This window comes from Eptesicus fuscus, chromosome 9, assembly GCF_027574615.1.
Source record: "Eptesicus fuscus isolate TK198812 chromosome 9, DD_ASM_mEF_20220401, whole genome shotgun sequence".
In the NCBI taxonomy this organism is placed as follows: domain Eukaryota; kingdom Metazoa; phylum Chordata; class Mammalia; order Chiroptera; family Vespertilionidae; genus Eptesicus; species Eptesicus fuscus.
Genome location: NC_072481.1, coordinates 72,484,058 through 72,507,500, shown reverse-complemented (window position 1 = coordinate 72,507,500; position 23,443 = coordinate 72,484,058). Strand labels below are relative to the sequence as shown.

General features: G+C 41.3%; 1 protein-coding gene across 1 annotated transcript; it reads left to right on the top strand.

Annotated features, from left to right (window-relative positions):
- The first annotated feature begins 11,793 nt into the window (after positions 1-11,793).
- On the top strand, positions 11,794-21,509 carry NRSN1 (neurensin 1). Its single transcript, XM_054721407.1, has 2 exons — positions 11,794-11,982; positions 21,111-21,509. Exons 1-2 carry the CDS (start codon positions 11,794-11,796, stop codon positions 21,507-21,509), a joined length of 588 nt encoding a protein of 195 aa, XP_054577382.1.
- Positions 21,510-23,443: the final 1,934 nt, after the last annotated feature.

The window sequence follows — 23,443 nt, the reverse complement described above, 5'->3', positions numbered from 1 at the left end:
TCCTGCCCTGGCCTCTGCTCAAGGCTACATAGTTTCAATTATAGAAGATAAATAATTCCCAGATACCAGGGCCTCTGCTTGGGTCACGGGGGGGTGTGGCCGGCCTGCAAACCACCACAGGCCCCTCACCCAGGCCACCCCATTCTCCAAGGGAAACTTCACCCTGATCCGGGACACCCTTCAGGGCAAACCAGCCGGCCCCCACCTGTACACCAGGCCTCTATCCTATCTAATAAAAGAGTAATATGCAAATTGACTGTCACTCCAACACACAAGATGGCTGCCTCCATGTGGGCACAAGATGGCCGCCGCAAAATGGTCAGCAGGGGAGGGCAGTTGGGAGGGACCAGGCCAGCAGGGGAGGGCAGTTGAGAGGGACGAGGCCTGCAAGGGAGGGCAGTTGAGGATGATCAAGCCTGCAGGGGAGGGCAGTTAGGGGTGACCAGGCCAGCAGAGGAGAGAATTTGGGGGTGACCGGGTCTGCAGGGAAGGGCAGTTGTGGGGGACCCAGGCCTGCAGGGGAGAGCAGTTGGGGGGGACCAGAACTGCAGGGAAGGGCAGTTAGGGGTGACCAGGCCTAAAGGGGAAGGCAGTTAGGGGTAATCAGGCTGGCAGGGGAGCAGTTAGGCATTAATCAGGCTGGCAGGGGAGTGGTTAGGGGGTTATCAGGCTGGCAGGCAGAAGTGGTTAGGGGCAATCAGGAAGGCAGGCAGGTGAGCAGTTGGGAGTCAGCAGTCCTGGATTGGTGAGGGCGCAGCCTGGGCTGAGGGACACACTCCCCCTGCACAAATTTCATGCACCCGACCTCTAGTCTATATATATAAAAGCCTAAGCCACTGTTATGACTGAACAACTAGAACTACCGGTCAACCAGTCACTATGACGTGCACTGACCACCAGGGGCAGACGCTCAACACAGGAGCTGCCCCTTGGTCGTCAGTGCACTCCCACAGCCAACCTTCCATGGCCCCTCCCCCTGACCGGCCAGCCCCCATCGGCCCCTGGTGCTAAACCATTTGTAGAGACCTGCTTCCGGGTTGGGGTTTTGTACGTAGCAGAACAGCTTCCTTGCTGTGATCTATTGAAAGTCATCCCTCAACATAATAGTTTGTCTCACTCCCATCCTCTTCCTTCCCTAGGGGCCACCCTCCCACTGTGGTAGCACCACAGCAGTGAGGGAAGGAGGAGGGGGGTAGGTGGAAAACTACTACGGGGTGGCAGGGCATCCATTCTTCTGTGCCTGGCCTGGCAACCATTGCCTTGTCTCCTGACTCCGCCACGGCCTTCAGGCCCTGGGCTGGGACAGTGAACTTAGGGTGGGTGGCGGTGGACATGACCCCTTTCCCAGGGGGGGGGCGAAGGCTGACTCCTTTCTTGGGGCCAGCAGCTAACCTCCCACAATCCATCCGCCCGGGCTGGCCATCGGTGACCCCCCATGCACGAATTTGTGCACCGGGCCTCTAGTAATAGTTATAATTTATTGAGTATTATGTTTCAGTATTTATTGAATGTTTGTTATAATACTTTATAAAAATAACTTCACTTAATTCTACTACTATAAGAAGTATATATTATTATAACCATTTTATAGATGAATAAAACATGGTACAGATTGGTGAAGAAACTTGACCAGATTGAATAGTAGGAATTAGCAGAGCCAGAATTAAAACCCATGTCTGTCTAATGTCAAGTCCTATTTGAATTACCTTTCTGAATCAGTGGATGATGGATTCTTCATGTGTTGTCAAAAGAGACCAGGTGCTTAGCAGAAACCAGCAAGGTAGACATTGGGAAGTCAGCCCTGCCCTTCTTGCAGCCCAATCTTTAAAGTATCACTGGGAACCCCCAGATGTTTGCATGTGTGCTGATTCTTATGGGCTTTCAAGGATGGGAAAACACATGGGTCATGTCACAATCTAAGAATAAATAATTATTCAGCAGATCCACACACTAAATATGAGAATTTAACAAGCAACTTGTCAAAGCTTCCAAAAAATGCACTTTCATGAATACTGAGAGGGGAGAAAGAAAAAATGGCACCTACAGAATTAAATAGTGTTGAAAAGTATAGTAATCCTCCCTCCCCACCCACGGTTTTGCTTTGTGAGGTTTCAGTTATCTGCACTCAACCGCAGTCTGAAAATATTTAGTGAAAATTTCCAGAAATAAACAATTCAGAAGTTTTATGTTGTACACTGTTCTGCATAGCATGACGGAATCTCACACTGTCTCACTGTCCCACCCTGGACATGAATCATCTCTTTGTCAGCATCTTCACACTATAGGTGCTCCTGCCTGTTAGTCAGTTAGTAACCATCTTGGTTATCACATCTACTGTTGAGATTTCACAATGTTTGTGCTCAAGTAATCCTTATTTTACTTATTTATGGTCTGAAAGTGCAAGAATAGTGATGCTGGCAATTTGACTATGCCTCAAAAAAGCTGTAAAGTGCTCCCTTTGAGTGAAAGGTAAAAGTTCTTGACTTAATAAGGAAAGAAAAGATCCTAAATTATGAATTGAACTTTGTCACAGGTATGTATATACTGGTATATATACAGGGTTCAGTACTATCCATAGTATCAGGCAACTATTTGGGGTCATGGACCACATGCCCCATGGATAAGGGGGTCTACTGTAGTGTTGAAACTGGGGTTAGACTTGTGAACTGGTGAAACAAAGACACAGCCATCCTTATCCTTGGTTCCCCTTATACATTTGCTCAATAGTTGCTCTGGTCTGTCCACTGTTGAATAAAAATAATTGTTTCTTGTGATTTTTAGGCAAAATATAACTTATACCCTAAATCCTCTCCAGGATATAACCTTGTAGATTCCAGCCCACCTCTCCCATTTAGTGGTGGCCTGCAAGAAGTAATTGCCAGCTTGTATCATCATGGATACAAGTCACTTCTCTCTCTACCTCTGCCTCTTCATCTGTAACCTGGGGTAAAAAGGAACACTTACTACTTAGGGATGATCTGAGGATTTAATGATATAATATGTGTGTAATTAATGTGTGGGTAATGTGCTTAAAACAATAGCTGGCACATAGTAAGCACTATGTAAATCAGGCATGGGAAAACCTTTTCTGCCAAGGGCCATTTGGATATTCATAACATCATTCATGGGCCATGCAAAATTATCAACTTAAAAATTAGCCTGCTATATTTGGTCAAACATTTAATTAACTCACCCCTAACACCTTGGCAGGGCCAGACCAAATGATTTCGGGTGCTGGATGTTCCCCACCCCTGATGTAAATGTTAGGTGTTATTATTTATATGTAGAATGGCTGTGCAAATGTTAACTACCCTGGGAATCATTTTCATTAAATGCCACTTACCAGTGGCTGTAGAATGTCTCATGAACCAAGGGTCATTTATATACTCTCTTGTCTATACCCACACAAATTTTCTGAGATATTCACAGGTATTTTATTTTTCGGGTATGTTGTTGTCTGCGTGTGTGTGTGTGTGTGTGTGTGTGTGTGTGTGTGTGTTTTCCTGAATATCATCATTTAATCCCTTTCCTTCATTGTTCTTCCATCTCACCCACTGAGACTTCCTGATGTTGGGGTCAAGGGCCAGGTGAGGAACTGAAGGCACCCAATGCAAACAGAGGTGAGCAGGTTCTTTCCTCTGGGCAGCGCTCTGGGAGTCAGAGAAGCTCTTCACCCATGTCTCCTGAAGGACAAAAACAGGGTGGGGAGAAGCCTCTACACATCCTAAATGGGGTGGTGGTGGAGAATCAGACATCTGTCTACCTTCTCCATTCATTAAAAAATGTGTGTGTACTGAGCCTGCTATGGCCAGCCAATGTGCTGGGCAAGAGAAGAAAAGGGTGGACAAGCAGAAAAGCAGACAAGGTGTCCGACCCTAGCACCCTGAGCTTCTTCAGGGCACAGTGACCAGACTTTCACAGAGCAGATGCTCTCTAGGGAAGCAGAGGCCCTGAGTGCTGGCGAGAAGGCCCAGGCACCTCAGAGCTCGGGACCCCGCCCACTCACCACTCGGGACCCGCCCACTGGAAGCGAGCCGGCGCAGCTCGGATTCCGCCCCTTCGGCGGCAGCAACAGCGGCTGCGCAGGACTCGGAGGCACAAGCACGGGGGCACCCAGCTGTCAATCAGGCGCGGGGTGAGCTTGGTGCGGCTGGAGCGGCGGTGGCGGCGGTGGCGATGGGACCCCAGCGAGAGATCTGCGGCTAGCAGGCTGCACTTGCTCCACGGGTCAGGGGATTGGAGGGGACAGGTAAAGCCCAGGTTGCGGTGATCTATACTCGGTTTATCCTCCAGTTCTCCCTCTCCTCCCTTTCTCTTCTTTCTCTTCTCTCTCTCTCTCTCTCTCTCTCTCTCTCTCTCTCTCTCTCTCTCTCTCTCTCTCTCCCCTCTCCCCCCTCTCATTTCTCGTCACGTTTATTATATGTGCATAAATCTACAAAATCCAGGAACAAATAAGGGTTTGCAAACTCCATGCTTTGATGATTTGTTATGTAAGAATTTGGAAGGTATAGGGGGAAACTTAAGAGTTTCTTAACTGAGACAAGGTAAGTTGTATATTAGGTAAGAGTAAATTTTATGTATTTGGAGTTTGGAAAGGTGGTTTGATTTGTTTTCCAGGCTGAATTCAATCCCCACTTGCTCTCCCCACTCCTTTGCCACTTCTAAAAATGTTTAAGAATTTTGATATTATCTCAGGACCTAATTCTTGTGTGGTTAGAAAGGGGGGTTGGGTAGGGGTCAGGCTAAGGCTGATGACCTCAAAGAAAACAGAGCTGGAGTTAAACAGCTGGTTTTCTGTTTGTTTTTTTGTTTGGTTCCTGGCTCAGTAGCAGAAATGTTTTCAGAACCGTGGAGAGCTCCTTGGCTCCAGGCCAGCCTTTGGTGAAGGGCAAGTGTGGAGTCAATTCCTGCAAAGAAAACGGGCGAAATGGGGGGGGGGGGGGGGGGGGGGGGGGCGGTGCGTGCAGCAACAGATAAAGAATGGAAGTTTAATTGATACCGGCACAGATGAGAGAGAGTGGGTGGGTGGGCGGGTGGGGAGAGAGAGAGAAGAGGAGGGGAGGGGAAGGGGGAGGAAGGGAGGGGAGAGGAGGAGAAGGGAGGGAAGTTGCTTCTTTTCTTTTGCTTATCAGATTCAGGATATCTACAAAATAAAAATTTGGAGCAAAGAAAGGAACCTTGGAGAAGATTTGGCTATGATTCACATGCACTGAACCTGCAAAATACTGAAAACAGTTAAACAGTTCTCAACTAGGTTTATTCACCTCAAGTCTTTGAGGTTTTCCTGTAAATGGAATGGGGATTGTTCATCAGAAAGAATTCTTAATGACCTCTTGAAAAATATGCCCCCAGTTATTATTTTATTTTGCATGACTAGAGTAATGCATGAAACCAATAGCTCTATTGCTGGCAATGACTTTTTAATTAAATTTTGCATGGGCACCTGGTTTTCTTAGTCAGATGAAAAGTAAAATTATCAGGATAGGAAGAAAACAGATATAGGAGTGAAAACCAGCCTAATGGGTAAATCAACCAAGGAGTCTTAATAAGTCTAAAGTGTATGTAATAGATCAGAAAGTTCAATGGCTATAAAACTCACTTATTTTATAATATAATGAAACAGGCACCAAATAGATTAATTTTGGAGTATCTAGGAAGCATGTAATCTTTTTACTTATAATTTGTAAAGTACAAATGGATCAGTCTAAGTGGTATTATTTACTGCATGGGATATAATTTATATCAAAATCATAATAGTGTTTGCATAATGTGTTATAGTTTACAGGTCCCTTTTCATTTGTGTTGTCTTATTTACTCTATAAACTCACAAGAGTCCATTAAAAAGTTACAAAATGTTATACTTTTGTTTAAAAAAAGCTATCTCTGTTCTTGAACAAGTTCTTTGCTAATGTTTTTGTTAACATTAAAATGATTCTTTGTAACTTATAAAAAATGGCTTATAAAATTTAGGTTTTTATCTAGATCACATTCTTCAGATATTTTTTTTTCTTAAATAGGCTTGAAGAATGTGCCATTAAGAAGAAAGCTCAAAGAGTAAATAACAAAAAGAGGAAGAGGAGGACTTCAAAGGTAAGACTCAAACTTCTCACATGTTGATTTATGAGCACCTTGTCATTGGTATGTAGACAAATAAGAGATTTAAAGAGAATATGGGTTCTTTTCATTTTGGTTTTAGACATTATATAGTTTTCTTAAAAATATATCTTGAGGGAGTAAAATAATAAGATAATTGCATGTCATCACCCCTCCTTTAAAAATTACATGGTGGATGCATAGCCATTGATTTCCAGGGTATTATAAAAAGCTCTAAGATAGAGCCACAATCTCTACCACTATTACAGGAGAATGAAATACCTTTGAAATGATCTAGAAACACATTTTCAAGTTTCAAGGTCATGCTTATATAATTCTAGAATGCCTGCTTACGAAGTGAAAAAGCTGTGAACAGGCTTTCATGTCTTCCTGCATCTACTGTGAGTCTGAGTCCTTTAAGTGAATTGCCCTTTTGGTTTGGTGCTGGGTAAATGGTCTAAATCAGCCACGTGCCTATACCTTGCAGAACTGGCCCTGTGGGAAAGTGGCTCTAATGGGAACCTCACTCTCATTATCTCAGAATGATTTTATGGGAGAGAAAAGCAGTATGAAAATGGAATGATATTTCACGTAGAATAAATAGAACAGGGCCTGTGCCTGGACTCAACAACTGACTCACACACAGAGCCATGGGAAAACACTCATCCTTTTTATGCCTCAATTTTCTGTCAGTCTTCTCTCAAGGAGGCCATGAAGACAAGTAATATAAAGTCAGTGATATTCTTAGAGTTTCATGAGGCATAAATATTTATTTCTGTTTTCAGGGCTATGAACATTTTTTAAGTAAAATAAAAAGTAACTGCATATACTAGACAAATTCAAATTTCCAACAAATCGATACTGTAGGATATTGGCACACATAGAGATCAAAATAACACATGTATGAGTTTGTTTGCCAAATAGAGGAATTGTTCAAGGGATTCTCAGTATTTGTACTTCTGCTGCAAATACCTCATTTTGGTGCTTGTTCCATTGCAATTATTGCCTTATGAGGACTTTTCCTTCAAATCCAAGGGTCTGTTGAGAACAGACTGTGCCCTGCTCATCTTTGTAACATTATCTCACATAATCTAGCACATAATTAGGGCTTTAAAAAACACTGAAGGAACAGAGGAATGAAAAATGAAGGACCACTCAGGCCATCACCCACATCAACCCAGGCAGAACTCTGTGCCAAGAAGTTTCAAAGTGCTTGAGATCAAAGGGGTAAACAGGACAGTCCCTGCCCTTGTGAAGCTTGCAGTCTATCATGTACCTGGTCTTTCATAGCATACATAATGGATATCAGGTAGTAACAAGTACTATGAAGACAAAGAGATTTAACAAGGAGATAGAGAGTGATAGAGGATGATATTTAATATGCAGATTGCAGAAAACCTCTCAAAAGAGTTTGGAAGGGGAGTTAAGCTATTATTTTCTCCTTTTATGGGTTTCTGGGATATGATAGGTATGCTGTGTTGCTAAGAATTGAATATCCATTTAATGTATAATTGTACATGCAGCCGAAACCTGTTTGGCTCAGGGGATAGAGCGTCGGCCTTCGGACTGAAAGGTCCCAGGTTCGATTCCAGTCAAGGGCATGTACCTTGGTTGCGGGCACATCCCCAGTGGGGGTTGTGCAGGAGGCAGCTGATCGATGTCTCTCTCTCATCGATGTTTCTAACTCTCTATCCCTCTCTCTTCCCCTCTGTAAAAAATCAATAAAATATATTAATTGTACATGCAATTGAGATAGACAGAGTACAAAAAGAAAAATTTTTTAAAAATGTGGGTGGATCCTCACTTATCAGCACCTAGAATGTCCTCAGGGAGAACAAAAACAATTGTCTCTTCATAGATGACCAAGAAACCAGAGTTGCTTGTGCTCCATCAAAATGGCCATGTTGGTCCATCAGGCATGACTCAGCGGTTGAGCATTGACCTATGAACTGGGAAGTCACAGTTTGATTCCCCAACAGGGCACATGCCTGGGTTATGGGCTTGATCCCCAGTGAGGGTGTGCAGGAAGCAGATGCTCAATAATTCTCTCTCATCATTGATGTTTCTCTCTCTCTCTCTCTCTACCTCTCCCTTCCTCTGTGAAATCAATAAAAATATATTTAAGAAATAAAAAACATGGCCATGCTGGAAATGAGGATGCAATAGGCTCCACAAGAAGTGTTTATAAAATGAATATTCACAGAATTCATTTAAATACAATACTGGAAATATTTTCACTCACCTCTTCCCCCCATTCATGCATTTCTTGGGATACTAAGGATTTCTCAAAAAAGGGGAGCCCTCTAGGATCTGTCACTTAACAACAGTCATAGATTTAACATTACTGTTTTTGCTGTTGATACTGCTATAGCTATTGAAATACAAATATCAGAATTCTCATGGAACTTGCTCATTAAGGAAATGATGAGCCAAGCTAAAAAGCCTTTAATATATCTTCCATTTCTTCTCTAATTACTCAGGTCTTAATGTGACCCCGTGTATCCTATTTATGATACTGGAGGTATTAATTAACCAGGTAGATTCCAATTACTGTAACATTTTCTATATTGGGACAAAAAGTAGTTGGCTTATGTATGTGGAATGAAACTCTTTGTTGAGATTTTGTAGGGGCAACATTCTCATTCCATTTTGTTATATTTTAACATTCATGTTCTTCCAAGTGATCATTCTTCTCTTGGAGTTAATCCCAAGTTATATGTATGAACCTCTAAGGCCCCAGGAACTACTATTGTGGGCCACATACAATGATACTGAAGTGAATTTATTAAACAAACCATACACAACCATTTATTCTACTAAATACCAAGTAACTAACCCAATTAGTAGCTTATACGCTCTTTTGAACTGAAGTTCCCTACATACAATAGTAAAGCAGAATTTGGGACAATGACAATCAATTAATGAGAGTTTAGAAGGAGGTGGGAAATTAGTAAACCCAGTTCTTTATCCAACAAAAATAATTGACCCACTCTGTAGATTCATGGCCAAAGACTCCTGCACAACTCTATCTAGAAGGAATGAGAGTGCAACCATCTTATTTTAAGGTTTAAAACCAGAGCCCAGAGAGGTTTGCCTGAGATGGCATGACCAGTAAATTGCAGATCAAAAACTAGCATTAAAGTCTATTCTCTGCTCTGATGGGTTAGCACAGTGCAGGCCATATTGTTGTGCTTGGAGAGAGGAGAAAGGCTCATTAGGATCCTTTTCTAGAATGTATGTAGCATCACTAAAATCCATTCTGACTTAGAGTATAGCCTTCCATCACTCAGCCTCAAAAACATTTGTTTTATCACATTTCCTGTCTCTCTTATGATTTTACCCGTGTTGTGTTTAACAAAGTTGCATTGCTGAGTCTCATCCTATAAAGCAGAAACAGTTAACCTGGTGTGCTGGAGACAAGCTGTGCAGGGAATGACTAAAATATATCACCCAGTGCTGCTCTGCATGAAAGCTCAATCCCAAGAAAGAATGACTTCAACAACTCAGAAAAATAAGTCTTACCATTGCTATGAAGGATTCTTTTTCTCCCATAATATCTATTTTTGTCCTTTTTTATGTTAAAGTTCCTGATACTTTATAGAAAATCTGAAAATATATATTTGAATGAGTTGGTTCTAATCATCTAAGTATGTGAGTCAGTGCATGTATTGTCATGTTTCATCTGCTCCCTGACTCATGGTATAACCTTTAGCAGATGATTTGTCTATGCCTCAGTTTCTTCAGTAGCAAAGCAGAATTGGTAATAATAATCCTATCTCCTTTTGACTGAGATTTTGTTAGAATGTCTTAAAAGAAAGTGCCTTTAAAAGTGTTCTACTTGTAAATCACTAGTCATAGCCTTATTAATCATCTTCATTGTACAAGCATTAAGTAAATAGTAGTGAAGAAGTCATCCTGGCATTTAAAGTATGAAAACTAGGTTAACAAAAGAAGACATTGGCCATGAATCCACAGACTGAGTCAATGCGTTTTGTTGGATAAACAACTAGGTTTACAAAATCTGATCCATCAGACTTTGCTGTTCTAATTAGGCAAAGTACATTCTAAACTCTTGATTTGAAATGTTTAAAAGCTAAAAAAAAATGCCTCCCTTGATCTTTCCTCCTATGATTTCTTTAAATGGTAGCTACACCTGGAGTAGGAAGAAGGCACAGGTACAGGGAGTTAGGCACTAAATGTAATATTAACCAACACTTACAAGGATGATGTTATTGGTTACCATCTTTAACACCTGATTGCATCATTTTTTAAGATGAGGGCCATATTTTCCTGAATTTGACTAAATTTCCTAACTATAACCCACTTATGGCCAAGGGCAAACATTTACAAGATATTCTTATAGGTTCACTTTGTGGCCATGGGACAGGAAAATGTTAAATATCCCTGGCTTCAACTTTGCTTTTAGCCCATGAGTCTATCCAACCAAACTAAGTGGCCACAAAGGGGCACTGGCCACAAATTTAGATTATTTTTTCCTTGTAGATATACATGACTACTTGGCTTCTTGATAAGTAATTAGAAACATTTATTATGTCTTCTGTTAGCTTGAATTATAGCACAAGCCCTGGTTCAATTGGGAAAATGCCCTTCTATATTGTTCCTTGCTTTGTCATTTTGAGACTATGTCCACACAAGGAAAATAATCTAGAGGATAATTGAAAAATCTAAACAATATTTCATACCTCCAGCTACACAATACTCTGTTTATATGGAGATCAGAAAACCAAAGAACAAACAGAGAATAACTGAGAATTCTCTTGCTCACTAAAATTGCTATCCCTTAGTAATTCCTTCCCCCCCCCCCCCCTATGGATTAATAATCAAATGCCTCTCTCCATGGGTAATGATTAGGTCAACCAAGAAGAAGGCAGAGTCCCAAAAAAACCTATCTGGAATATAGTTTCATTTAATAGTTATCTGAATTCTTATTCATACTAGACACCTCATGGAAGATAATAAAAGCTGGGTCTACTCTGTACATTATTAGCATCTCACATGGAGAGATGTAACCACAAATAATTACTGAACTACCTGATGTTATAGTTAGTGAGGTGTAAATTATTGCCCAAGTCATTTGTGATTAATAAAGCAGGAAGCACAAGTTGCTCAGAAGCTTTTTAATAAAGCTTTTGTACAACTTGACAATTAGTTAAAATGTTAGAGCAAGATACATTAGATCCAAAGGCAGAATTTCAAACTACTAAGAGTAACACTATGTAGTTTCCACAAGGGAACACCATTAAGCATCTGAGAGGACAGCCCAAGACAAATTCTATCTGTAGACAGTGAATGCCTACCTATTTCTTTACAAGTAAATACAAAGACTATGGGATTCCAAGAGATTAAAGATTACTTGTCAAGACAATGAAAACTCAGCCTCTTTGTTGCCATTTCTCATGTGCTTCATGCTTACATTTTTGGATAGTTTAAGTGAGCTATGCTGTTATGTCTGGTTTTACTCATGGAGAACCAATTCTAATCATTGAGTATTTATGGAAAGTTTGCATTAAGCTTACAAGAAAGGCAGGTTTGAAAAGTGTCTTTTCTCTTAAGAAAAGAGCATTGTTCAAATAAGCTGACACTACTCAGGCTGGTTCTCATCTTTGATCTGCCTTTTGATCCTGAGGCCAGAGCCCATGAGGCTGATGCACATGGATATTGTCATTCCAGCTGGGAAGGATGAGTTCTTGCAGCAATGTCTGTGGGTCCAAGCAGGCACCAGCTGCTGCTGAGGGCGGGTACCAGCGCTATGGAGTCCGGTCTTACCTGCACCAGTTTTATGAGGACTGTACCACCTCAATCTGGGAGTATGAGGATGATTTCCAGATCCAGAGATCACCTAACAAGTGGAGCTCAGTATTCTGGAAGGTAAGTCAGAAGCATGTGTTTAACTTAGGAAATGCAACAGCTACTGGATATGGTAAGTACTGTAGAGCTGTAGAGAACTCTGAGGTTAAGAACGGAACTTAGTGTGTGCATCCCTCCTGGTGATAGTAAATACAGTTTTCTTCCCTTAGGAAAGTAGAATATAAACCTTGAGCTGAAGGAAGTCTCTAGACAGCATTATTGTTGATTTTCAGGTTAAACATTAATAAGTACAATTGCCCTCATTAATTATTATTTTTGCTACTGTTATTAATGTGCCATTAAATTCATCAATTGTGAAGCCATCCATGGGCAAAATACTATATGCTTTCAGCATCCCTTACAGTCTTGATGAGTATCATTTGACAAGTTATAATAATTATTAAAAAGGAAATAATTAGGTATATAGAGAGGGTTAATGCTGGGACATAATAAAGTGGCCTGTATTCCAGCTCAAGCTCTACGAGATATCTGATCATCAACTTCCTCTAATGAAGGAGCCTCAGTAGACAGTATATTCAACATATAATTAGTGAGCACCTATACTGTGCCAAAATGTTGCAAAATGCTGGAGATTAAAGTGGTAAGCAGGAGGGGTAAAAGCCCTTGCCCTCATGGAACTTACCATCTATCATGGTAAACAGACCATAAAGAAAGAAACCACATAATAGAATGTCAGGTAGTGACAAGTACAATGAAGAGCAATAAATTAGGATAAGAGGACAGGGAGTGGTGGAGGACATGTATTTGGATATGCTGATCATAGAAAGGTTTCCATGGTAAATATTTGAGTAAATATGAGGATGAGCTGAGGGAGCAGACCATAAAATTATCTAGCTTAAGGTCATTCCAGATTGGGAAAATAGCAAATCTAAAGCTCTGAAATGAGAATAAGTTTGATGTATTTGAAAAAATAGCAAGAGGTACAGTCTTTTTGGAGTGGAATGAAATGGGGAAAAGGAAAGGTGATGGATTCAGGAAAACAACAGGGCTCAGATGATGTATGTAGAGCCTTATAGATGATAGTGAGGACTTTGACTCTTACCTGGAGAGCCATGAGAAGCCATGTGAACATTTTAAGCAGAAGAATTTTGTGATCAAATTAATACTTTGACAGGATAATTCTGGCTAGTGTACAGAAAAGAGGTTATAGAAGGAAAAGTATAGAAGCAGCTGGTATAGGGGCTATTAAATTACCCCAATAAGACATAATAGTGACTTAAATTAAGGTGATGTTAGTGGAGATGGTGATAAGTAGTCAAATTTAGCATAAAGTTTGAAAGCCACGCTGTCAGGACATGCTGATGAACTAGATAAAAGGCAAAGTGGAGTCAAGCATGACTCCAAGGCTTGCAGCCTGAGCTGTTTAGTGAATGGTGTTATCATTTACTGGGATGGAGAACACAGGGAGAGCAGTGGGATGAGTGGGGAACTAAGAGTTTGATTCCAGCTATCCAACCATATTGGTGATGCCTATTAGACACGCAAATGGAAATCCCTAGTGGCAATTTAAATATACTGATCTGCAGCTCATGGATTGGGAGTCAGTGGTATAAAGAATGTATATAAAGCACTAGACTAGATGAGATCACCTAGGAAGACAGTAGGGACATAGAAGAGAAGGGTCATTGGGGCATGCCAACATTTAGAAATAAAGAAAAGGCTGAGGATTGGGAAGGGATTCTGAGAAGATACAGCCTTGCATGATGTTTCTGGTCGCCTCCAGGTATAACATTCTGTACCTCAGGGGTTTCCAATCATTCTGACTTTCTCCCAAAATATCTCACAATTTTAGACATTGATATTGACATAAACTTACAATTTATTGGCAATAGTGTAACAAGAGACAATGCAATATTATGATTATGAACATGGACTCTGTCCTCAGACTGCATGGTTCAAATATCAGCTCTTCCATTTAATAGCTCTGCAACTTTGGACAGTAATTGACCCTAATGGGACTCTTATGGTAATACTTATAGTACCAACTAGATAAAGTTGTGAGAATTAAATAAGATAATATTTCCCTAGTGCTTAGAACAATGTACTCACTCAATAAGCATTCAATGTAGTAGTTACTATTATCAGGTGCCATGTGGAACATTAAATCCTGAAGTGGAAATAAAACTGGAAATCTAGTTAATAAACAAAATATTGGATAATAGTTGTTAACATAGATTATCCAAGACCTGTATTATTAAAAATCTCACTAGGGTCATGTGCTCTGTATTAGAATTGGTCAAGCTATCATCCTTGCCCTGTCACCTCTGATGAATCCTTATTGGCCTGAACCAATGAAATAAATAGCCAAGCTGGCACATATTGTATTTACCCACATAAGTGGGTGGTTGCTTCAGTATGTGTCAAAAAACAAATATTTGCCTCACAGAGCTGTTGTGCCAAGAGCCTAAAATGCCACTGCCATACAGAATATCGTCAGCATTTATGTGGATCCAAAACACTGATGATTATGTGATTTGTGCTGCTGTAAGTTGATCAAATAATATAAAAGTTTGTATTTGAAATAAAGAACTCACAGTAAATTACCAACCCCAGATTTCAGATTTTCATATTCAATATTTTCTCCCTTTCATTTTATACAAACAGGATCCAAAAGTATTCTTGCAGAGAAGAAAAACAGGCAAAATCCATAGCCTCATAGAGATTATATTATATCAAAATCCAAATCTTAGACTCATATTCTAGTCATTAACACTGGACTGGGCATTCAGAACCCTTCAGTCAACCTGAATAACCTAGGAATCCCTGTCTTAGAGACCTCACCCCTACAAATGGAATAAACTAACAACCCTTGTCTTTCCTCCTTGGAAATATAAGTGAGTTCATTTCAGTAGGTTTTTGAAGTACTCTCTACCAATACAGAGAAAGGAACTGCCTATGCCTATGTTTCTATTATGATTCTTTTATTTTATTTTATTTTTTCATTTCAAATTGCATTTGTAGTTGGTTCAAGCTCTGAGCTTCCCCTTCCCTTCTTCCACTATAATGTTGCCATGGTCATGTTGATATCTCCCTGGGGACTCTGCTCATACTGTCTCAATGGGACTCTGCCCTCAAACCAGCTCCCTGGCAGTGGGCGGCATGGAGGGGTTAATGAGAATGGAGATTGGAATCAAATGGGGATGAGGTAGATTATTTGCTCTGTCGTATGGATCGACATAGCATCCATCTCACTGTGCTATTCTTTCTACAGATGTTTATAGGTCCAGTCTGCACAAAATATGTGTTAGACTCTGGGGTTCAATTGTGAATAAAATGTTATTCTTTACTTGTGAATAAGGTATAGTACTAATATAGCAAATGGAAAAGATAGACACATACAAAGATTGTTACAATCCTACATTCTAAACATTCCCTTAAAAGTAGTCAAAGTAGAAGCACAGGATGGGGAGAACCTGATGCAGCTGCTCTCCCTCTTTTCTTTCAAGACCTTCCTCCTATCTGTCCCGATCTGTCCAGTTTCCCCCCTAAGCTAAGTCAGAATTTAAACTTACTTTTATTTATTTCTCTTCAAAGTATTACTAGATATTAAGGAGATGATTTCATACTAGAAATGAGAAAAGCTATGGAAGCCTCTTAAGAGACAATCCATGTGATGTTCATTGTATTTTTAAATGTTTTTTCTTAGATAAGACTTGAAGAATGTATAAAGAAGGATAAGACTACCAATGGTAACCATCAGAATGCTATTGTGATTATCAGAGCAAGATATAGTAATGGTCTGCGCCATTAGAATAGCTGTGGTGATTCAAGGTTCAAGAGAACTTTATGAGATAGAATCCATATGATTTAACGCACTATTAACTATTAATGTGAGGAAAGAGTCAGTGAATGGCTGGCAGGAACACAGTTAGGAAAAATGGAAAGGAAGGAAGGAGTACCATTTTGAATATTTGGGTTTGATGAACCTTTGGGACATCATCTTGTCCCCCCACCCCCACCCCCCCCCCCCCACTGAGTGCTCCCAGTAACTACTATGATACTATGACTACTTTTAGGGGAGTGTTCATCATATTGGACTGTAACAATCCTCCTATTGACTGTTATAAATATGAGGCTAGAGTCCAGGATAATTACTTAGGCCCAAGTTGTGAAGATTTGGAAGTCATTGATATATAGGTGGTATTGAAATGTCAGTAGATTAAACATTAGAGAGAACATATTGAACAAAGGGTATGAGTCAAGGTGAAACCCTTGAGAACACTGATAATTAAGAACAATACCTGGCAAAGCAGGTTGAGAGTGGGTTATTAAAGGGTAAGATGTAAAAAGAGAAGAGAGTTGTATCAGGTATAACAATAGGTGAGGGTTTGAAGAAAGCATGAGTGTTTAACACAATGACTGCAGAACATTCAAATGAGATAAGAAAAATCACATGGGATTTGAAAATTAGGAGGTCAGTAGTGACCTTGGAGAGAGCAATTTCAGTGGAATCATGGAGGACCAAATTTGGCTGTCAAAAGCAGGAATGACTTGAAGCAGTAGCTAGTGAGGAACGCAGCGTTTTAGAACAGATATTGAAGACTGAAGCAGCTGAGTGTGTTCATGTGTGAGAGAGGGACAGAGCCTCTGTGAAGTAGAAGAACCAATGCAGGATAACGGGTACCACCACCCAGGTGAAGGGAGCTTTAACACTGTAGGAGGTAAGGCATGTGAAAGGACCTAGATCATAGTCTGGCATAGGTTTTCGACTTTGTAAAGCTCAGTGTCCCGACAGGTAGGTCAGGCAAGAAGGTCGCGACACAAGCTAGAATTTGTTATCTCTGCTGGCAAGCCGACACTACTCGTAGCTCAGATCCTGCCAAGGAGAGGTCAGCGGCAGCCCTTGGGGCTAACGAAGAAGAAAAGCCAGTCTTCACTCTTGATGTGCTTCCCCTGAATTACCTCTAACCCAGATGGCCCCGTTCACATTTAGCTCCATCCAGCATTTCCCCCCACATGCTGCTCTGCCCTGCCATACTAGTTCTTGCTTCCAACAGTCATTACTGCCTCCTTGCTGCCAGAACAGCTGCGTTGCTGCTGCTGCCAAATCTGCTCATTGGAGTAAACTGCATTTTCAGAACTCATCAGCTCACGGAGGTACAGCGAAGGGGATGTTGGTCAAAATAACAGCGTTCGCTGGCTTGTTGCCCCCAGCAGCAGAATTTCTGGAATCCAAGTTCTCCTCCCTATCCAGTCCTCTCTTCCAACAGCTAGGACTGGGTTTTCACACATGCTCCCCACAGCCAGGGGAACCATCAGAAACTGCAGTTCAAAAGCTGTCCTTGCTGCTGTCTTCAAGCTTCGTCACAGCTTGAGGAGGTCTTTCTCTCTCACTATTGGTATTGATCTGAACACCCCACAGCCCTGGGCTGCTCTGGTATACCTGGGGGAGGCCCTTTGCCGAAAAGCATTTCAACTCTTCTGCATGGCCCTAAACAGGGCTGCTTTGCTCTCTTCAACCCTTAAAAGATCTCTGTGTTGCATTTTTTAAAACTCTATTTAATAGAGCCCTTATCTTCTTAGATCTAGGACCACTGCAACTTAGAGACAATTGTGATATTGTAGAGCATCACTCTCAGGATTTTTTATTCTCTCCAGTATTCCAACATGGTACCAGAATTAAGCTGATGCATGCCAGCATCCCTCCCCACCTCCATTATATGCTGAGGGACGTTAAGATGCAGGGAAGTTTGATTCCATCATTGGTCTCCTTCATGCCTACCATACCAAGTTCTCCCTGATATGTTTTAACAGGTTAAGAGTGCCTCTCTGGGAGCATCTCTTGAAGATTCCCATTAGACTTACATTTGTGGCACCTTCAGACTCTTTGGAGTTAGCTTTCCATTACATTGTGTTCCCCTCCACAGATGGTAGGCATCTCTCTCTCTGACACATGGATATCACAAGGAAAAGGGAGAAGGCTCAGGGAGGCCAGCCACTCTCCAGTTCTTAAAGTGAGCAGAAATTTTGCCATCTACAAGTCATGGTTTGCCTTTTAGCTTTTGACGGCTATTCCAAGCATGAATTTTGAACTATAGAGCACTGCTCAGTTGAAGAGCAGACTGCTCTGAGAATTAATCACCTGGCTCCATATTCAGCAGCTTGGTGGTTCAGGTTAGCCAGTCAGGAATATTTATTGAGCACAGGCTGGAATCAGAGCTGTGGAGAGACAAGACAGAAATAGAAGATGGAGAGCATTTGCCTCAGTTACTCTGAAGAACTTTAGAAGCTAAGATGGATACATTTTTGCTGCCCTCAATTTTTGAGCATTATTGCCAGTTCTTAAGGAGGAAGGTAATTTAGTGACATATGAAGCAAGTCACCATGGATATTTAAGTTATTTTAGTTTGTGCATTCAAAATTTTCCAATATGAGTCATTTTTTAAGTTATGTTTAAATAATGGTTAGTCTTTGATGGTGAATTTGTTCACCACAATTTTTAGAAAAATGTAGAAAGCTATTTGAAATTATAAAATAGAAAGCTATTTTACAACCCAATTTTTTTCTGTACTAATGTCTTATGGAGTATAGTTTCTTTTTTTTTTTCAGAAGAGATTATATTGACTTTTTTTTGTTTTTCAGTTTCCTCACACTATTACATAATGGAATTTTGTCCATCTCTGGTAACAAAAACTTTGTTGCAATAAAAGAAAATAACATCAGGCAATATACAAAATCATAATTGATGAAGTATCATGGGAGAATAAAAAGGGTGGAGAGCTTAGAAGACCTGGGACAGAGTCCAATCAAACCATTTGCTAATTATAGGGCCTTGAACTATGCTTCTTCAACCCTATAAACCACAGTGTTTGATAGGTGAAATAGGAATAAAAATATCTACCTCTTATAAGGCTGGTGAGGATAAAGTGAAAAACATATCTAGCACTAGGCCTAATTTATAATAGATGCTTTCAGCAAAAGGTCACTGCCACCAATCCAATGCCAAAAAGAGTCCCCAATCTCAAATGTGGTAAAAGTAGAAATTTTACTCAGTTAAAACAATTTGCAAACTGGAGAAACTCAGCCTCCCGGAGAAACTGAAAGTCAGCTCCCCAAAGACCAAGGAAAGATTGCTTTATATAGGAAAAGCTTCCACCTTGGTCCCAGATTAATCTATTTTTATGTAAATCAGGAATCCAAGTTTGCACAGTTTGATTGGTCCAAATAGCAATGTCTTGATTGGCTGGAATCCTATTCTGACTGGTTATTATGGAGCTGCTCTGATTGGTCAGTAAATATGCAAATGAGGGTATAGCTGTGTAGCTCTGATTAGATGAGGCAGGTCACAACCTGTTGGTTGAAATATGATGCCAGGAACTCCTTTATAAGACTCAGCTCACTCTGAGCAGGAGTACAGTTCAGGTGACTCACAGTTCAGCCTGTGGCTTTCTCCGACTCTCAGCATGCATGCGAGACCTCTGCCAGCAACAGTTCTTAGACTCTGATTATGAATTTGAGTCCAATTAATCATCAGTTCTTTTCTTTGCAGATATACTTCTTCTTGAGGTTCACAATGCTCAATAATACTAATTTTCCTTTTGCCCCTTTGTTAAGGTGATGGGTTTGCAAATACGTTTTTCTTCTATTATATAAAACTTCTTTATTAGTGTATTACCATGGGATTTAATTAATAAATAAGTTAAGTAAACATACTTTAAATGTTCAAGATTAAATGGTGTTATGCATTTGGTTATTTTTCCTACTTTGTTATTCTAACTAAAAGCAATTAGAGACAGGAGGAAATGAGAAATGTGTTTAAAAAATAAATAACTATAATAGCTGTTCTTTATTCTAAGTATTGAGCAATTGTAATGCAGTTGCCAATGTAGCATAATTTTAAAAGAGGTACATTTCCAAACAATAACTACTTATTCCAATGTATTACTTAGGCAAAGGACTAAGCCTTTCATGAATGTCTCTTAGTCTTCATAACAACTCTAGGAGGTGGGTACTATTATCATTTATCATTTTATAGGTGAGGACATTAATAAGAGTGTTTAAGTAACATTCCTTATATGATTCATTGCTAGTTGGCAGTGCTAGAATCCAAGTCTGTGTCTGTTAATTCCAAACCTCTGAGTTTAATCCACCACATGGTGTATTACTTTCCATCTTCAGCATGTTACATTTTATTAGAACTTGAGCTGATGTGGTGTAATTTCCATCTGCTATTCCTACCACTTCTCAGCATCTGCACAGGCCCAACCAAATAGCTCCCTGTTAGAGAAAGAACACTGGCCTGGGGTCAGATGTGTGGCTTCCAGCCCTGCCTCTGCAGCTTGCTAGCTGTTCATCCTGGGCCGTGACCTACCCTCTGCAAGGTTACATCTCCTCAGCTTTAAATGGTTATGGTTGCATTCCCACGGACTTAGGGAAGAGGTAAGTAGTTAGTTACACAGACTGTCACTGTCACAGAATCACCAGGACATACCTATATATTGAACAGTTAACTTTATTACGCATCATAGTGAGAGAGATGACACCGTGAGGGCTCCTGGAGTATTTCAGTAAGGGAGTGTGAGGAAGGACATATAGGATGTGGGCTTTAGTTGGGTGATTTGGGGAGGGCCTAAGGGAATAGGAGTTCTCCGTAGATTGTCAGGGGCAATTCTATGATTGAATTTCTTAATGAATCTTATCTGTAGGGAGAGACTAAAGATGTAATTGGTCTACATGCAGCAGTCATTCATATTGGCGGAGAGGAGAGGAGGTGTTGGGTATTTGACCTTGTTTTGGTCTGTGCTTAGGGAAAACTGCGACGTAGTCTTACTTCATCACGGGGCAGAAAGCGCTTTGTCTGTTGATGTTCTGTGAGACTGACTGTACCAACAGGAGGACAACATGGCCTCGCTGTGAGCTCTGGGCCTCTGCTAACAGCATCAAGGCCAGGGTAGAGTCAGGCCGGTTCCTGGATATCAGGCCTGCTTTTCTCTTCCTCGAGACCAAGTGAGACAATGTAAGCAAAAGGGGGCTTTGTCAACAACAAAGTATTGTGCACACCGAAAGCTCAAAGGAAAAATTAAGACAGTACTGCAGTTTCTGAAAGGTGCTCCAGGCCCGCCCTGGGCGCCTCCGGGAGAGCTGAGGCTCTGTGCTCACCTGTCTCGCTTCATTGTGTCTTTCTCTAGGTCGGACTCATCTCCGGCACCATCTTTGTGGTTCTCGGACTGACTGTTCTGGCAGTGGGTTTTCTTGTGCCCCCCAAGATCGAAGCTTTTGGTGAAGCCGATTTCATGGTGGTCGACACACATGCTGTCCAGTTTAATGGAGCCCTGGACGTGTGCAAGCTGGCGGGAGCCGTGCTCTTCTGCATCGGGGGCACGTCCATGGCAGGGTGCCTGCTGATGTCAGTGTTTGCGAAAAGCTACTCCAAAGAAGAAAAATTCCTGCAGCAGAAGTTTAAAGAGCGAATCGCAGACATCAAGGCCCACACCCAACCCATTACAAAAGCGCCCGGCCCTGGGGAAACAAAGATACCAGTCACTTTGTCCAGGGTTCAAAATGTCCAGCCTGTCTTGGCTACCTGAACCCTTTCCCCCATCCTCTCCTGTCTGATTTACACACATGGCTACAATGGAGCAGGCCAGCGTTTGAGAAGACAAGGATTTGGCCTTGATTTGCCCCGTGGCTGTCCTAGGCTGTGGGCAGCAGAGGGCATGAGTTCACACTCACCCGCTCAGTGGCCCTGGTGCGGGGGGATGCCATGTGCCGACCTGAGCACAGGCGCCAGCTGCTTAGAGGGTGCCTCTGTGTGCCCCCAGGAGCCCCCTGAAACTCCCCTCCCATAGATTGTGGCTCAGTGTCATTTTCCGTGTTATTGGGAAGCCCTGAACAGTTTAGACCAGCCTACCAGTCACTACCGTGGCCCCCTTTGATTTCTAATATTCGTTTTTCTAATCTCTCCTGTGTGGTGCTGCCTTCTGTTCCCATCGCATTACATGTAAGATATGGTCATATGTGTCCCTAGAAAAATTGAGTTCCCTGATTTTAACCCGGACATTATTAGTCTTTTAACTATATCTTAACCTGAGGTTCTTGAGATTGGATACATTTGTCAGAGATCTTCACAAATCCTTTCTGTTTAGGTTTTTTTGTTTGTTTGTTTGTTTTTCACTTAAGCTGAAATTGCCAACTCTAGAATCTTCAGAAAGAAGTTTATGTTGGGAGAATCTATTTACGCAATGTCCAAAAGCACATAATTAGAAACCAAGAAATTTGGGGAATTCCTACTGCTAAATAGTTGTGAGACCTTAGGGAAATAATTTAATTTCCCAGGCCTCAGTTCCCCCATCTGTGTAATGGGGGTCCTGGGCTGTGATGTCTGAGGTTCCTTTTTTGCCATCTGTCATCAGGCCTCCTCCAAGTATGTTTTTGATGTCCCGTGCTTCTCACCATGGTGAGGTGAGGTTCTTTGAAACTTGGACTCCAGGAAAGCCTCCAAGTCAGTGGCCTCCATCCATCTACCCTTCAATATCCAACCCCAGAAGTTTCTAGGAGGCTGCCATATTTTTATAAAGACAATAGTAAGCCATCCTCAAATAAGAAACCACTGAGTAGATGTTAACCTTGAAAGGGGTTTTCTTTCTCCAATAAGACATTTTATTCTCCAGCAAGATATTTGTCTCATCCCTTTGACTTTTATTAAATATGTGGATCTAAATGGACTGAGGAAAATGGAAGATGTGACCTTGGTATTTATTCTCTCAGAATTTGTGCCCTTTCGTGTTCTCCACCTCCCCCCTTCCCTTCCTTCACTGGATAAATAAAATATGTGAACCAGCAGAACCTGAATTGCATTGTCATTCCTTCAGTGTGGCTATTTTCTCTCCATCATGTAATTTTCCATCCTGAGACTGAATGAGCTCTGCTGTTCCCTGGCTAAATGGAGGAATAAATGAAGCAATTAGTGCTCTTTTGTGCACACTGTTTATTTTGCCTGGTCTAGCGTAAAACACGGGGCAAATCGGCCTCTCAGCAAGGATCACTGGCCAGATTTGGGAGAAATCCTTCCAGTTCCTCACGTTCTCTACCTCCCTGTGGAAATACCATTTTAATTTTATTCTTTGAAGCCTTCTACAAGCCCCCGAGCACCTGTTCAAGGCAACAGCATTTGAAGCCTCCCAGGAATGCTTTTGTGTTGGGTACCAAGGAGTCTCTGAGGATGAGACTGGACTTTAAAAAAAAATTATTGATTGATTTGAGAGAGAGAGAGAGAGAAATGGACTTATTGTTCCAGTTATTTATGCATCCATTGGTTGATTCTTGTATGTGCCCTGACCTGGGATCAAACCTGCAACCTTGGCATATCAGGATGATGCTCTAACCGACTGAGCTATCCAGCCAGGGCAAGATGACTTTTAAAAGCCTTCAAAATGAGAAATAATAGCTGTAGGGCATGGGAGCTTTTAGGTACAGGCATGCTGGCAGCCACTAAAAAGAAGTCTATTCCTCAAAGGCCTAA

Excerpts from the sequence above, each read along its gene's own strand:
- NRSN1 (XM_054721407.1), top strand. The coding sequence starts at position 11,794 with ATGAGTTCTTGCAGCAATGTCTGTGGGTCCAAGCAGGCACCAGCTGCT. Across the intron at positions 11,983-21,110 it reads GGAGCTCAGTATTCTGGAAG|GTCGGACTCATCTCCGGCAC; the intron begins GTAAGTCAGAAG and ends GTCTTTCTCTAG.